The following is a 16,882-nucleotide window of genomic DNA, read 5'->3' as shown; positions in this document are numbered from 1 at the left end:
TCGCTCAAGTGAAACAATCTTTACCTTGCTAAAAAATTAAATTTTGCTTCTTTGTAGAATTGTAATATCTCCTTTTTAAGACAAAAAATGCATAAGAACTTTAATTAATTCACATGTTTTTCAAGTGACTCCAAGACCTTAGAATTTTTTGCCCGAGTATATACATCTCCTGCTTCTTGAGACTTAATATACAAGCAGCGTAAGGGGGAGTAAATATGGTATGTTTGATTTGTAGCAAAATCATGCCAAAGTGTATTATGCAGAACCACACTAGAGGCTAACCAGTATGCACCACTGACATACAGACCAAGAGCCTGCTGTTTGTTTTTCATTAGAATTTTGTCTGGAATTTGCATTTTTAGACTATGCTGAAAGCTCTGTCTCTGTTTCGGGGACAACACTAAGGTTTGCTGAGCGGTGGCTTGGCTCCCATTCAGGAGAGCCTCAGTTGCATCATCTCCAAAGTTGGGAAAAATGCATTTTGAAGCCCTCTCCTCCTCAAAAGGTTCTGTAGACATGCAGTCAGATTCCTCCCGATGTAACGGACAGTTGAACAGCATGGGGGATGAACTTGTTCACCAAAGGAAACTATTCAAATAAATCTTTTTCTGCCCTTCCCAGAACATTTTCACTCTAGGCTTCTTAACCATTTAAACAGCCTTTTCCCTTCCCCTCTGGCAAAGGGGCAGCCCAGCACAGGCTGCACTCCTGCTGCTTTGGAAGGCTGTTCTGGAAGGATCCCTTGCACAAACCTGCTCCATCTCCTCTTCCCTAGGCTGGACGCCTGGCAGGCGCTCCCTGCCTGCAAATCTGGCAACGCTACCAGGGGAGAGAGCTGCTGCGCCACTGGTGGGACCAAGCTCACAAGCTGGTTGGGAAAAGCCAGCAGGAGCTGGTGGTGACCCTGAACAGAGCTGCAGGGCTAGTTTCTGTGGTTACAAGCGCGTTAAAAGCTGCTTCATCCTGTATGCGAGGAAGCCGAGGCTATGTCAGTGAGACCGGCTGCAGATCTCTGGATCGTGGAAAGGATGAGCAGGGCTGCAGTCCAGGCTGCTCTTTCCAAAGTCTGCAGCATCCTCTGGCGGAGCTGCAAGGAAAGCTTGGCTGCACAGGGAAGAGACGTGATGCAAGTGTCCTTCTTGCATTGCCAGGGACAGGTTTGGGGTCTCTAAAAATGTACCCCAGCTTCGCTCACCTGCAGTGCAACCAGGAAGAGCCAAAACTCCAAATGCCCTAACGCCAACGAGGTGATGCTGTGTACGGGGAACTACTCACTGCTCCACAGAGGAAGAAGCATAGTGGCAATTATGCCTGGGATGTGGGGGCTACATTTCCATTCCTTGCTTTGCCACAGGTGTCCCAGCTGACCCTGGGCAAGCATCTGCAAGTTTCTGATGGTTCAGTACTGCAGGAGCAGAACTTGCATTTGCAGCAGAGTGACCTAGCTGTCAAAAATGTTCCCCAGCTTCTCCCTTTTCCTGGTCTGAGTCACCATGATCAAAGCCCAAAGCCTTCGCTCCTGGGAGAAGGAAATACTCCAATAAAATCTGGTTTCCCAGGCTGCAGTTCTTTCCTGGACTTTGCTGTGTTTTGTCTTAAAAGGACAAAACGGGTTGTTGTGTCCTGTTTTATTACACCGCCCCTGCAACTGGAGCACTTGTCTCATGCATGGGGTACCTGGGTTCAGCGTCTTCCTCAGCTGAACAGGATGCAGGTACCTCTGGGCCACCTCACAACCGTTTCATCCCTTCTGTTGTAACTCTGTAGAAAAGACTTAATGATTCAGAGAGAGCGAGTCAGACACCCTTCCTTCCATCTTCCCCCCACTCCTACCTCCCCACCCCAGCAATCAGGACACTCATCGGAGATGAGGGAGTCTGGGTTCAAACTACTGCTCTAGGAAGCCACAGGGTAACATTCACCTCTGAAGTGAGCACCCAGGACATTTAGAGAATCAAGTCCACCTCCTCCAGCCTGAGAAATAAGACTGGTGGCAGAGGGTAGTGTGAAATCCAGTCTGGAGTCACGCAGCCGCTGGCGTGGAGAAGGAGCACTGGGACAACCCCTCCTGGGTAGCTCCACGAAGATTGACACACCAATACAACCCAGTGCAACAGCCCTGCCAACTTCAGCAGCAATTCACTCAATCCTTATGAAAGCGAGACTAAATTGGACAGGAGCCTGCACTTCATCTTCTCTCCCAACTCCTCTGGGTGAGAACTGTTGAGCAGAACAGGTTTCCGATAAAGTAAAAGCAAACACCATTCCCTTGTGCTAAGATACAGGAATATTATCCTGACATTTTAGCATGGATCACTCATATTGCTGTTCATTCTCTCCACTCCTAGAGCTGTGTCTTGACAATAGAAACATTCCCCGAATACAAACAAAATAATCAGGGTTGAAAACCAAATTCATGATGGAAGTATGCACTCCTTCATGGGAGCTATCTGTCAGGCTAGATTTTCCTCTCAGCCTGTACGAGTCTAAGCAAATTGAGTTTGCACTAGCTATTTTTATTTGAAGTATTTTTATTCTGTCTCTCCTACAGCAGCCTTGTTGTCACCTAAACGTGTGAACATTTTCTAATATCTGGCCAGCAGCTTGAAAATTATAGGCTCCATGTTCAAATTTGTGTCACAGAAGTATAGAAAAGAAAGGTAAATAGCATAATAACTTGCAGTAATGTCTGCCTCTTCCTAATTTAATGGAGGAATTTATTTTACGTTACCTCAAGGAATTACAGTCATCATCCAACATTTTTACAAGCCATTAAAATCTGAAGATTAAAACCTACACTTAAGTAAAAAATGCTTCCAAGGAGGAATTTTATCTGTGATTTGTCTTGGAAACAAGACCTCTGTGTTTAAAGTACTTGGCAGCCCACAGTGACATGTCCCATCCATCAGCTGTTTAAAATCATTTTGCGTGACAAATAGCAGCAATATGGGGTCACTGGTGAGGAAGAGCAGCTTGTCCTGTAGGAACAGTGGTTCTGAGAGATGCGAGACACCATTTGTGCTTCTCCTAAGCCCAGATTTACCCCACCAAAGTGCAGACTCTTAAGTTAGTTCCTTTCCTATAACCTCTTAAAACTGGAAATAATCCACCAGTATCCAAACTGGGAGACAATGAGGAGCTGGATCTAGCTGGCAGAGCAAACTGGGCTGTAAGATGGGAAAAGACATTTATTGCAACTGAGGAACAATCCCAGCTTAGATATCCATTACCAATGGGAGCAATTTAACCCCTTTATTTCCTCTCTTGTGAGACTTCATCTGGAGTATTGTGTTCAGTTCTGGAATCCTTAGCATAAGAAGGATATGGAGCAGTTGGAATGGGTCCAGTGGAGGGCTACAAAGATGATCAGAGAGCTGGAGCTTCTCCCATATGAGGACAGGCTGAGAGAGCTAAGGTTGTCCAGCCCAGAGAAGAGAAGGCTCCGAGGAGATGTTTATAGTGACCTTCCAGTACCTGAAGGGGCTACAGGAAAGCTGGGGAGGGATGTTTTACAAAGGCTTGTAGTGACAGGACTAGGAGCAATGTGTATACACTGCAGAGGGACATAAGGAAGAATTTCTTCATAATGAGGGTGGTGAGGTACTGGCACAGGTGGCCCAGGGAAGCTGTGTCTGCCCCATCCCTGGAGGTGTTCAAGACCAGGTTGGATGGGGCTTTGAGCAGCCTGGTCTATCGGGAGGTATCCCTGCCCACAGCAAGGGTTTGGAACTAGATGATCTTTAAGGTGCCTTCCAACCCAAACTATTCCATCATTCTATGACTAGTGTGAATTTTGGGGCTGTCCCATGCAGAAACAGGAGTCAAACTCAATGAATAGAAACAGAGAGGCAGAATCATCTCCCTCACCCTGCTGGCCACATGTCTTTTGATGCAGCCCAGGACACAGTTGGCCTTCTGGGCTGCAAGCGCACATTGCTGTCTCATGTTGAGCTTCTCATCAACCATCACCCCAGAGTCCTCCTCTGCAGGGCAGCTCTCAATCTCATCATCCCCCATCCTGTACTGTAACTGGGGATTGCCCCAACCCAGGCGTAGGACCTTGCACTTGGCCTTGTTGAACCTCATGAGCTTCTCGCAGCCCCACTTCTCCAGCCTGTCCAGGCCCCTCTGGATGACATCCCGTCCTTCCCATGTGGCAACTGCACCACTCAGTCCTGACCACCAACGGGGCAGTTGCTGCAGTTTCCTCAGAGAAAATAATTCAAAGCAGAGCAGAAGGCACTCCAAGAAGGGCGTAATTCCAACTCCCGCCTGCAGTTCTGAGGAATTTTGAGGAATATTGAGCCATTTTGTGGTACAGCGAGGCCTCCACCGGGTGCCCTCGCCCCGCAGCCCCAACCCACGCGGAGCGCGGGAACGCCCGCTGCGCGCGCTACCCGCCCGCGCCCAAGATGGCAGCCCGCCCCCCTCCCACCTCCCACTGCCTCCCTCACTGAAGATGGCTGACAAAGACAGGCAGCCGACGAGGCGAAGCCGGAGTGGCCATGTTGCTTTAGGGCAGCAGGGCCCCGCCAAGGAGGGCCGTACCATTCCGCCTCGGAAGTGGGGGAGAGGGGAGCGGAGAAGCGGTGGTGGCGGCCGGGGGAGCGCGGCAGAGGCGGGAGCGGGGCGGCGGGCAGGGTAAGGCCGGGCCGCGGCCGTGAGGGGGCGGCGGGGAGGGACCCCCCGGGCCCACCGGGAGGGGCGGGAGTGGGGCCGGCCGCTGCCTCCGCCTCCCCGGCCGGCGGGACGGTGAGCACGGCGGCTGGGGCGCGGGCCGGGCCTCGACGGCTCGGGAGCGGGCGGGGCCGCGGTGGGGCAGCCTGAGGTGTCCCTGCTGGGTGGGGCTGACAGAGTGGAGGGTGAGGGGTGACGGCCTGGCGGCCTCAGCTGTCTCTGCTTGGGTGGCGGGTGACAGCCTCGCAGGTTGAGCTGTTGCCTGCGGTGGCGGGTGACAGCCTGGCGGGTGACAGCCTGGTGGGTGACCTGTCCCTGCTTGGGTGGCGGGTGACAGCCTGGTGGGTGACCTGTCCCTGCTTGGGTGGCGGGTGACAGCCAGCCTGCCCCACATCTCCCCCCAACCCCCACCCCGGTGTTCCTTAGAGCCCATGATGTGGTGGGGTTAGACCGAAAATGATGGCAAATAAACTCTCTAAGACTCCTTCTGGAGTTTTAGAAAGCAAGCAGCCTTTAATCGGGCCTGGGCAACGTGATGGGGTGATCTCCCATCAATTGTTTGCACCGAGACAAGAGCTGGGGACAGAATGTATTTCCCACTTAGATGCATATGTATAAACTTTCCCAGAAATCTTATGCATATTCCATTACTTTCCAAGGACTAATTTTAATGTTATTATGAACATTACAACAGTCACATTTCTTGCTAATTGGGGTTGGCTCCAGCTCTCTGCTTGACCTTGCATTTGAGATAAAGACTGCAAACAGAGGTGATTATAGAAGACACATCTGTTCAGCACAGATCATATTTAACACAAGACATTATCATCTCCAAAGAATGAATGGTGTCTGGAAAAAAAACGCTGAAAGAAAACATGCTGTCAGAGGGACATTCTGTCTAACTTCCAAAAAAATGCTTAGATGAAGCTTTACTTTAGCTTAAATCAAAAATATTCCACTTTTTGTAATAGTAACTACTTCTTGTATCAGTGGGGTTTGTTTTCCACACTTTGCTTTCAATTCAGGTCTCTCCAAACACTGGTGCTCACCACACCATGAGGAGATTTGCACTGCTGTCAAGTGCAGGGAAAATCATCTTTGGTTTCTGATTTCCTTGCAGGGCTTGGTGGGACTTGTGTGTGCCACAGGCCAGTACATGTGTAGAAATCTGTTGGCCGCACAAACTTTTCCACCTGTCAGAAAAGAAGCTGGGGCTGCTGGCTGAACATGAGCCAGCAGTGTACCTAGGTGGCCAAGAAGGCCAATGGTATCCTGGCTTGTATCAGAAACAGCGTGGCCAGCAGGAGTAGTGAAGTGAACCTTCCCTTGTACTTGGTGCTGGTGAGGCCGCACCTCAAATCCTGTGATCAGTTTTGGGCTACAAGAAGGACATTGAGGGTCTGGAGCGTGTCAGTAGAAGGGCAGCAAAGCTGATGAAGGGGCTGGAGAACAAGCTTTATGAGGAACAGCTGAGGGAACTGGGTTTGTTTAGCCTGGAGAAAAGGAAGCTGAGGGGAGAGCTTATCGCTCTCTACAAACTACCTAAGAGGAGGTTGTAGCAAGGCAGGTGTTTGTCTGTTCTTCCAAATGACAAGTGATGGGACAGGAGGAAATGGCCTCAAGCTGTGCCAGGGGAGGCACAGATTAGATATTAGATTAGCTATTAGGAAAAATTTCTTCACTGAAAGGGTTATCAGGCACTTGAACAGCTGCCCAGAGAAGTGGTGGAGTCACCACCCCTGGAGGTGTTTAGAAGACGTGTAGATGTGGTGCTCAGGGATACAGTTTAGTAGTGGACAAGTATGGTTGGACTTGATCTGGGCTGGCTAAGGCACTGGAAAGTAAAAGAGATGGATGGGATGCAGGTCTGGGAATGCCGGATGTATGGGTGCAGTTGGGATCAAAAGCTAGAGTTATGAAGATGAAGGTGAGGATGTCTTGTGTTCATAAATGGAGAGCTAGAATTAAACCTTGTGCTATTAATGATATTACCAATATTTTTCTTATTCGATTGTTGGTGGTTATTTCAAGCCAAGGTTAACCTACAATTGAAACAAAATATGTCCTTCTTTTTGATTCAGTAACTGGATGGTTTACTGTAACATTTGTCCTCATTCCCATTGCTATGGGTAAGAATTCCTCAGGAATCTTCTCTTGCTGTTCAGCTTTAGTGAAATGTAAAGAGTAAGAAGAAAATAGTTTTCCTAAGACACTGGGAATAAGGAGCTGCTTCCTTGCCCCCAAAGTGAAAGCAAAATACTTGGAAATCTATTCCCTCAATTTTTTTTTTCAGAAAAAAAGTGATCTTGGGTACTGTTTTATACTCCTGAAACACTGTATGCTACTTTCAGGTTCATGAAACTGTAAATCACGAAAACAAACTGTACTCAACACCACTTCAGAAAACTAAAGATCAATTTCCTCCCCAAATGTTAACAAGAAATAGTCTCATTTTTCTGAAGAAAAAAAAATAGTGAGAATTGATTGATTTGTGGCATTTTTCATTGGATAGACATTTCAGTAAACCTTTTCCGGGCTGATTTAATCTAGAACCAGCTGAACTAAAGAGGTGATGTTGGAAGTACATCTCCATTTGGCTTAGTATCAGATACCAGTGTTAGTGGAGCTCACATGGGGGCATGTGTTAAGACTGTATCACAGATGGGGATCTTAGAAAGGAGAAAGAGGAAATTAGCATGTGCTCTGCTCATTGATTTCTTTAGGCATTACTGATCAGTGAACTTTGAAGCCCTCTGGTCAGTTCTGCACTGAAATGAAGAAGGATATGCTGGTGGAAAACATTAAGGGGGGTAACCCATGGGACAGATTAAGTGAAAGCTTTTGTGAGTTTGTGAACTGATTTGCCTTTCTTCTTGCAGCCTTGAGGTGTGCTGTAGGAGCTGTTAGGGTTATGTCTTCACGTAGCAGGTGATCATCGGTAGCGAATAGTTGGCAGGTGTTGAGTTGGGAGCATTTTAAAGCTGTCTGCTGGCCAGAATTCATAAGGCAGAGACTGTGGTAATTACTGGGCATTTGTATGAGTCTGGATGCGAGCAGTCCTTTTCTGATAGAATTTAGACAGGGCTATTTTGCACATCTCCATCCTCAATTTCCAGCTCCTATGCCATGTTTCAACACATGCTTTGTTTGTCTTCTTCTGGTTACTTGTCCTAAGTATTTTCATGTAGTAATATTTTTATTTTCTCTGAGTAAACATCTTTGAACGTGCTGGCAGTGAGGAGCCTGATGAGAAGGCTGAGATCCCAAGCAGTTCCATTGATTGGGGTGGAACTTCTCACTGGAGCTCACTGAGTACAAACCTCACCGTTACTAGTATTCGAGGTTTGCATAGCTGAAATTTAGTGATATTTTATACCTAGTATAAATCTTGCCCGTTTCCTACAAATGCAGCTGTATGTGTTCCAGTGGGGTCATTATAAAAATCAATGTAAACTTTTTAATGCAGTTTTTAAAGTATTATTTGGGATGTCACAAGTATTGAATCACTTGCGCCTTGCAGATTAGAAGATGCTTATCCTCTGCAGTGCTTGCTGCAGTAGCTTGTAATAGGAAGAGTATTCTCAAAGCTGTCTCTTAGGCTTGCTATTCAAACTTATTTGCTCTAGGCTGTGTATTGTATTCAACTTCCTGGTACTTTATGTTGAAGATACATTTATCTTCTTAATCAGACAGTTTGTATATGCCAGGAATGTATTTAGTAGAATGTCAAACATAATTTAGATGAGAAGTGAAAGTACAGTTTGGTGTGATTTTCTGCCAACCATTATTACTGCGAGAAAGAAGCACAGCAAGCCAAGCCTAAATGGAGCCTCTAAGAAATAACAAGCTGATTCGACTGTTTATTTTGGCCTCACGTTCTTTTCTTGGTTACAGAGCTGTTGTAAGCATGTGCTAAATAACAGACATTTAAAAATTGTGCTAGATGAGGAATAGCAGCCTAAGAATATCAGATCAGGGCATCTAAAGGCTTCAGTGAGGTTGACAGCGCCATTGTGCTTTGTGGGCAAGGGTAAATGAGACTTATTCCAGCAGTATAGGTGTCGTATGCAGGTTGAGACAGGAAAGCCACAGAGCTTTCTGGTATCAGATTTACTGCAATAATAGCTACCGTCTGTCTCTTGAGCTGCTGGGGAGACACAAATTGTTCTTTCTGAAAAGCAGAGAACACTTCTGGCCCCTCTGTTTGTCAAGCCATCCTGAAGTGTTTTTCAAATAAGACACTAATAACTCCTCAAAAGTTTGTAGCTATTTCTAGATATGTGATTTGTCCTTGTTTATTATTTAAGTGGCCAAATACAACAGAACCTTACTAACTCTCATTATTAACCCTCAGGTCTGATTGTTTACATGGTGGAAAAAAAAACCAAACAGAAACAACAATGAACGAGATCCAAAGATTTATTTCTGTGCTTTGGCCGAAGGGGCTGCCGGGTGCAGTGAGCAGAGCCTAATGCAGGGCTGTGAAAACACTGGCTCTGTTTCAACACCAGCCTGGAAGCAATTGGAAGTGAAGTGATTGCTGTACTTCAGTTCCCCCTTGGTACAAGAGTGGGGAAAGATGCTTGTTTCTACTGTAAATTGGTGTGACTTCTACTGCTGAAAAGGGCTCATATGAAGAACGTTTTATCGTTAAGCTGGCTAATCACGTTACACATATTTCATTACTGTTACCATCTGTCTAACGGAATATTCACTCTGAAGGATTATTCTAGAGTGTAAATCTAAATCTGTGACTGTAATAAACTGTGTTTGCTGATGACAGTTGCATTGATAGAAGTAACCTTAAAGTCTTTATCATATCTTGTAAATGAAGAATTAGGACATGGATCTCCACTGGGCTTTTTGTTAAGTGATTGATGTCACACATGAATGAAAAGGTATCCCATGGAAGAGGGAAAATAAGCATTCAAACATTTGTCCTTTTTTCTGGCAGGATGGAGAAAAAGAAAATTCTAATGAAATCCAAGGTTGCTGCTCCAAACCTCCTGAGGGCACTGCATTCTCTGTACCAGTTTGGTCACCTCTGTGACGTGACAGTTCACACACAACATCTAGGAATTCAGGAGGAGTTTCTGGTTCACAAAGCTGTGTTGGCAGCTTCCAGCAATTATTTCAAGGGGCTTTTCCTGCATGATGAGATGCTCGACACCAAGAATTGCACAGTGACTCTTCAAGACATTTATACAGAAGAGTTCACCTCCTTCCTAGAGTTTGTTTACACTGCAGAAGTGGAAATTGAAGCAGAAAAACTGCAGCGGATGAAAGAAATAGCCGAAAGGCTTGAATGCAAGGATTTGCTTGACATTTGTGAAGAAGTGAAAGCCGAGGGCAGGAAGAGTTTAGATGTGAGCCTCCATCTGAAAGGTCAGCTGTGTGAAAATGGTGGGCAACAGTGGACTCATATCCAGCAAGAGGAGGACCGTAAACTGAGTACCTCTTCCCAAGCTGTGGCGATACCCCTGCAGAGGAAACTTTGGGATAAACAAAAACATAAGAAGTTGCTGGCTGGCTACGAACTCACTGAAGGCCAACGAGCAAGCCTGGAGAAAGAGGACACTGCTTTTCCAGAACCAAAATCCAGGACAGCAAAGCTACTGAAATGTAACAAGGCAGATACCAGAAACAGACTCAGCATGGATATCGTTAGTCTGGAAAATGCAACTAGTCGTTCTCTCCTAAGTCAGACTGCGTCAAAGGAAGCCTGCGTAGTAATTGGGAACACACTGCCTGAGCAGTGGGAAGATGAAAACAGTTCCGTTTCCAAATTTGCCAGTAAAACTGAACGTAGGAAATCACTGCGGCACATGGCAAAAGTCTTGCCACCGATTGTGTGTGAGAAGTGCAATGAGTCGTTCCGTGTTATCGAGCAGTACCAGTTGCACATGGAGCTCAAGCATGACGTTAATCTGGCTGTCAAGTACAGCTGTAACATGTGTGAGCAGCTTTTCTCAACTCACCAGAACCTCCGGCAGCACCACCTCATCGTTCATAGTGATGAGCGGGACTTTCGCTGCATGTTTTGTGACAAGAGGTTTAAGCGTCAGAAGGACATAAATGACCATATCAGCAGGGTTCATGAGAAGAAGCGGAATCCCCAGGCCTGCCCATACTGTGACAAGGTCATTAGTTCCAAGTGTGGCCTCACAGTCCACATACGAACGCACACAGGGGAGAAGCCTTATAAATGTGAACGCTGCCCCGCCAGCTTTGCTCAGAGATCTGCTTACAATATTCATGTGAGGTACAGTATTTTCTGTGTCTATGTCTCTTTGTTTGTCTGTGTGTGTGTGTGCGTGCACAGGAAGTTGTGGTTTTTTTCTGGGTGCCAGGATAAAAGTGTTCCTGAAGTCCTTGCTCCTTTAGTTCCAGAATTCCTTGGATGTGATCAGAAGCATGTTGAAATCGGCACAGATTTTTCCATTGACCTCATCAAGATCTCAGTCCAGATTACTGAATTGAGGTCTCCCAGACCGGGAATTTAGGCAAATGTTTCCCATTGAATCAAAGGGGACTTGTGCAACCAGATCTCTGGAAGCTTCACATTTGGGTTTTTAAATGGAAGCCTGAAAAGAATTAGCATCTGTTTAAAATGCAACAAAAAATGCCAATTTCATAAATGTCATAATATGTCATAAAGTTCATCATTTCTTGTCCTGTCTACCATGGCCTTGGACAAAAATTTATAGTCCATCCTATGTTAATTAGTCAGATGACAAATATGTATACCTGAGAGGCATATTCCTTGAGGAACTGAGACCTTTTAATTTTCTTTAATCAGCTGGTCCACCTCTACACAAAATATCCCTATTCCCAGCAATCCAAACATGCTGTTATTTTCTTAAATGGCATGAAGAACAATTAGGAGGAAATGACCCTTCCTCCAAGGCAAACATGTCTGAATTGAAACAATTAAACATATTGAAGTTGTGCTCTGTGGTTTGTTTGTTTTAACAGAAAAATCCATGAGTCTGGGCAAGAGAGGAAACTTCTGCCTGCCTATTGGATGGTAGTTCCGCCTGCGCATAGACCAAATGCAACAAGCTGTGACAAAGATACTGACACAGAGATGTGGAATGGAACATCGGGGGCTGAACAACCAAAGTGTGTGCAGCACAAAGTGGCCACAAGTTGTGAGGAAGAACCTGGGGGTTCATCTGTTACCAAAGCAGACAGCAGCAATAAGCAGGAAGAACGGAAGCAGAAATACAAGGAAGCTGAAGCAAGAAGTGAAAAAATTAGTGAAGAAGGGAATGAAGATGAAGGTGAAATGAGTGTGAAGGGTGAGGAGGAGGTAGGTTACGAAGCAGGGTATTCAGAAGCTGGAGATAGTAGAAATAATGAGGAGGTCTGTACTGAGGAGGACGATGAAGATGGTGAATACTCTAATGAGAAGGACAGAGAAGAACGTGAATCAGATGAAGAGTTTAAAACAAAGGTCAATAAAGGTGGGATGAATAAGAAATCTGCCTATGTAATAACATGCGATAAGTGTAACAAGCAGTTTGTTTCACGGAAAAAGTATGTGGATCACTGCAGAGATGTCCATCAGTGCTTGCCTGGTAAAGTCTACCAGTGTGACATTTGCAGCAAGTCATTTGCTAGTTACAACAGCTGGAAGGAGCATCGAGCATGTGTCCACAGTGAAGAAAGGCAGTTTGCCTGCACTCTTTGCAACGCTACTTTTAAAAGAAAGAGAGATGTGAGGACACATTTTATACGGAAGCATGAAGGCAGGGTCAAACGCCCTCTCTGCTCTGTCTGTGGGAAGATCCTCAGCTCCCGAACAGCACTAGTGTTTCATATGCGGACGCACACAGGAGAAAAACCTTATGAATGTAGCATTTGCCATTCAAAATTTGCTCAGCCATCACAACTTAAGATCCATACCAGGTCAGCCTACGGTACTGCTCCTCCTGTTCTCACCCCCTGCATCCCCAGTGTACTTCAGCACTTATTTTTCCTCTTCTGACCTGCCAGTTCAGTCATTCACCTTGCATATCCTTATAACAGGAATAGTGAGTTATAATTTGTGCTGTAGTATCTGGGATTAATACTTACACGCAAAGGCTTTGTCATCATCTGGTTATTGTAACAGTTTTGGTAGGGATTTTGAAATGTGCTTTATCCAAACTTGTAAGCAAAAGCCCGTCATCTGAATCAGTCTTCAAAGTATGATGATGGCCTTCACTGATGAAGAGTAGCGTGGGCTGAAGAATTAGTCAGGGACTTCAGAGATCCAGATGCTGAACCCTGCTCACTCTTCATGACTCTAAGCAAATCATTTAGTGTGGGATTTCATTTCTTGTATGTATTACAGAAGCTGGACTTCTCATCTGGGCTCCCTCTGTAGTCACTGGAGCTAGACTGGATGAATTGCTCTCTGGTGGTGGCTGTGTTAAATGTGTCCTCTTCCAGGAGAAGGTGAATCATCCCATGGAATTTCCCAGCTTTCTCTAAACAGGGAGCCTAGCAGCTAGCTTCTAAGAGGAGGTTTAGCTGTTGGAGGGCTAAAGGAGGTGAGAGAAATCCCATTAGTACAGACAGTGAACGCAGCTTTCTTCTGTCTCCTAAATGATTTAAAAAATTGTGAAGTATACTGAGTCAGGACCAGCAAAAAATCTGAAACATCAAGATAATCTCTGTCGGCTGAAATGCAGCGGAGCTGTACTGCATATGAGATGCAGTGTGACAGCAACAAAACAGTGACTCACAGCATTTGTGCTGGGTAACTTGGCTGTCTCATATTTGCAGCATTTTGCCTAACAGCTCAAAATCGTCCATACCATTAGGGTAGGAGTAAGGAAAGTCAGCACAGTGTTAAGACCAAACATTAGGCTCAGACTTTCTCTGATTTGTACTAGTTTAAAGGCAGATGTCCAGCATGCATTCAGAAAACATCGCTTGCCTGACTTTCCTTAGTGCCTTTTGTGTTGAAAATGGGAATATCCTGTCAGTTAAAGTTTGCAGGCATGAGACCGGGGAACTGCCGAAGTCAAGAATGTGACCCACAGCATCCCAAGAGATCTGCTGCTGGCATTATTCTGGGGACAGTCTGGATGCACTTTCAGTCTTTAGCACAGCAGCAGCTTATCAACTTCCCTTTCTCCCTTCCAATGCTGATACTATGAGCTATAACTTGTGAAAGAAGGGTAGATTTTGTAGGGCCCAAGAGTGAGGAAAAGGTAAACCTTAATTGGGAGTTTTAGTGCTTTAGTGTAGCACCTCCACTGGCAAACATTCTATTTCCCGACTGAGCAGAACATACCTATTTTTTGACTTCATTTAAAAAAATGTCTGTATGTTGGTCTGTAGTGTATAGAATGTAATTTCAAATATAGTATTTTAAGAATATGCTGCAAAAGCTTATTTATTCATAGCCATTTGTGTTTCACTTTATTAAGGTCCCATACAGGCGAAAAGCCATATATTTGTGAGGACTGTGGGGCTTGCTTTGCTGATAAAGGCAAACTCACTGGCCACAAAAGGACCCACACAGGTAGGCTTTAAATACTTACGTTCCTTCCGTCTGGTTCCTCGCATCACCTCCCTTTATCCTGCTAGAAAAGGGCTAGTTGGGATTTGAAGAAGATGCATGATTTTTTTTGTAACTCACAGAAAAGACTCCTAGTACCAGGAAGGAACTACTTGGGATAGAAGGACACTTGAAAACCAACTTCGAAGTACAAAATTCTGTTGTGAATTCACAATGTCTTTTTCTCTTTACTCAGGAGAGCGCCTCTTTAAATGTGATGTGTGTGGAAAGCATTTTGCCACCAATGAATATTTAAAATGCCATAAGCAATGCCACCTGGGTGCTAAGCCCTACAAGTGCAAGGTTTGTGGGAAGACGTTTGGACTGAGAGCCTCGCTAGCCCAGCACAGTAACGTCCATGCAGGTAATGAAATAAACTCACTGGGACTGGGAAAATAAGCAGCATTGGAAGCTTGGGTCCGAAGTGCTTTCCCGCTTGAATGGAGATATTTTATTTCAAAGCCACTTTTATAAGCTCCTTGAATTAGACAGTGAGAAGAAGTGGGGTTCATATCGGTCCTCGCTGGTTAAGCAGGGCACAATATTGTCTTGTATCATATCAGATGCGGCTTTCCCAAAAGTCTGAGCCTTGTTCTGTGTTGCTGAAGGATGTCAGAGCAGAGAGCGGCTGTAGTTGCTGCTAGTACCCTTGCAAGATCACAGAGCTGTTCCCAGGCTTTCCTTTGCAGCCAAGAAACATATATCACGTAACTTTAAAAACCAGGGCCTTGAGCTCATATCTCCTATGTACCCCACCTAATCACTGTCGATCTTTTAAAGATTCTTTATGCTTTTTGTCTGCTGAAATCAGTGCCAAAAGTACCTGCCTTCTAACTCTGTGCTTCCTGGTTTATATTGTTGTGTTTAGAGACTCGTCCATATTTCTGTGAACAGTGTGGGAAAACATTCACCCAACAGGGTGCTCTCCGGCGGCATCAGCGCATTCACACCGGCGAAAAGCCATACAAGTGCAGAGCTTGCGAGAGAACCTTCACGGACATGTCCACGTTGCGCAGACACGTGTTGGTACGCTGCCCCTCAGGTGTCTTTGTGGCAGGCAGACTGCAGTGGTGACATTTAACTGCTGAGAGAAGTTTCTTGCCTTAATGAGGGTTCACATTGGTGCTAAAGATCAGAACTTAAGGATCTTTATTAAAAAAAATGTGGAAGAATTATTACTAGGGCTGGGAGATCGCTCTACCACCTATAGGCAGCTTTTGACAGTGCATTTCTGAAGTGTGCAGAACTTTCCTCAGCAGCACCGCAGCTCCCACTACTGGCTGTCAAACCAGCCACCTGCCGAGTACTTGTGTCATCTTCAAAATGAAAATCTCATCTTAGTGGTTAGTTGAAATGCTTATTGCTGATGGAGTCCTTTTCTTGGAAGAGGAATGGTATTGCGTTTTGTATTATTACAGTGTTTTAAGCCTTTTACACAGAGGCCATAACATGATGGTTTATAACATATTCATGTTGCAGACAAGTATGATTTTACATGGTTCCAGCATTGCAATACACTGAAAAATGAATTATTAGCTATTTTCAGAGACCTTTGGGTCTGTGAATTACGAAATCAATTAGGCTGGAAAATACCTTTAAGATCATCAACTCCAACCATAAACCTAGCACTGCCAAGTCCACCACTACACCCAGTCCATAAGCACCACATCTACACATCTTTTAAATACCAAGTAGTGACTTGAAGTTAAGACAGAACATTAGAGGTTTTCCCAATTACAAGTTTTTAAGTTAATATTTGCCTGTTTACTAAAAATCTGGCCTCTTTTGGAAGTGTTCCCTGACAGCAGAGCCAGAAAATCAGCGTAGGGTTGGCAAGCCAGACTTGTTCTTGCATTTCAGAATTCAGCTTTTACCTTTGAGCATCACAGAGTTAACCCAAGTACTGTTTGATTCTGCACTGGATTTCATCTTCATTTATTAAAGTTACTGTTAGAAAAAACTCAGCTCTAATTGTTTTCCCCCTTTCTTCTAGATTCATGACCGGAACGCTCACTGGAGAAGTTTCTTAATAGATCTTACAACCAAAAAAGACCATAACTGGTCAAAGATAGAAACGTTCTCAGAAGCCTGTACGGGCAAAGACTCCATGCTGGAAGTTTGGTCGGTTGACCAAGGTAAACTTTATAAACCTGACAGTGCCACTCTTAAAGCAGCAGAACATGTGCCATCGGGTGTGGGTGATGCAGAGGGCACCGACCACTCCCTTCTGTACTTGTGATGTTAGTTATAGATGGAAAACTGCAGCCTCTCCAAGTCTGAACAGGCTAACTTGTCTCAGGTGCCTGCTGCCATGTTCTGCTCTGTGGTGCGGTGCCATCTTCCCGCAGGTGAGCTGGAGTGACTGGCCTTGCATTGGAGAAGGGGTTCTGTAGAAGTCTTTAATATCAATTAGGTTTTAGATCCATACAGAGCTCTATTTTTCGCAGAGCCTTTAATACACCATGGAGCGTCTCTTCATGACAGCATGTGGGTTCGTGTGCATACGCGGATATGGGGCTGGTGACGTCACTGTAAGTTATTGCTTCTCATCTTGAATAAAGAATCACAGGATCACAGAATGCCAGATTGGAAGGGACTTCAAGGAACATCTAGTCCACCGTTTTTAGGTGATATACAGTTCAAATGAGATGC

General features: G+C 45.2%; 1 protein-coding gene across 2 annotated transcripts; it reads left to right on the top strand.

The window, feature by feature from the left end:
• Positions 1-4,589: 4,589 nt before the first annotated feature.
• LOC138717063 (GDNF-inducible zinc finger protein 1-like) lies at positions 4,590-16,786 on the top strand. Of its 2 annotated transcripts, XM_069850286.1 has the most exons (8): positions 4,590-4,641; positions 9,632-10,939; positions 11,653-12,588; positions 14,100-14,194; positions 14,427-14,594; positions 15,099-15,256; positions 16,224-16,365; positions 16,678-16,786. In XM_069850286.1, exons 2-8 carry the CDS (start codon positions 9,633-9,635, stop codon positions 16,752-16,754), a joined length of 2,883 nt encoding a protein of 960 aa, XP_069706387.1. In that variant the 5' UTR covers positions 4,590-4,641; position 9,632; the 3' UTR covers positions 16,755-16,786. The 2 variants fall into 2 exon arrangements, with proteins under 2 accessions (XP_069706387.1, XP_069706386.1); XM_069850285.1 differs by lacking the exon at positions 16,678-16,786 and having other exon boundaries at positions 16,224-16,562.
• Positions 16,787-16,882: the final 96 nt, after the last annotated feature.

Source organism: Phaenicophaeus curvirostris, chromosome 2 (assembly GCF_032191515.1).
Source record: "Phaenicophaeus curvirostris isolate KB17595 chromosome 2, BPBGC_Pcur_1.0, whole genome shotgun sequence".
Classification (NCBI taxonomy): Eukaryota; Metazoa; Chordata; class Aves; order Cuculiformes; family Cuculidae; genus Phaenicophaeus; species Phaenicophaeus curvirostris.
This window is presented reverse-complemented; position numbering and strand designations above follow the sequence as displayed.

Coding starts and splice junctions, on each gene's coding strand:
- LOC138717063 (XM_069850285.1), top strand. CDS start 9,633: ATGGAGAAAAAGAAAATTCTAATGAAATCCAAGGTTGCTGCTCCAAAC. Junction 14,195..14,426: donor CCACAAAAGGACCCACACAG/GTAGGCTTTAAA, acceptor CTCTTTACTCAG/GAGAGCGCCTCTTTAAATGT. Junction 14,595..15,098: donor GCACAGTAACGTCCATGCAG/GTAATGAAATAA, acceptor TGTTGTGTTTAG/AGACTCGTCCATATTTCTGT.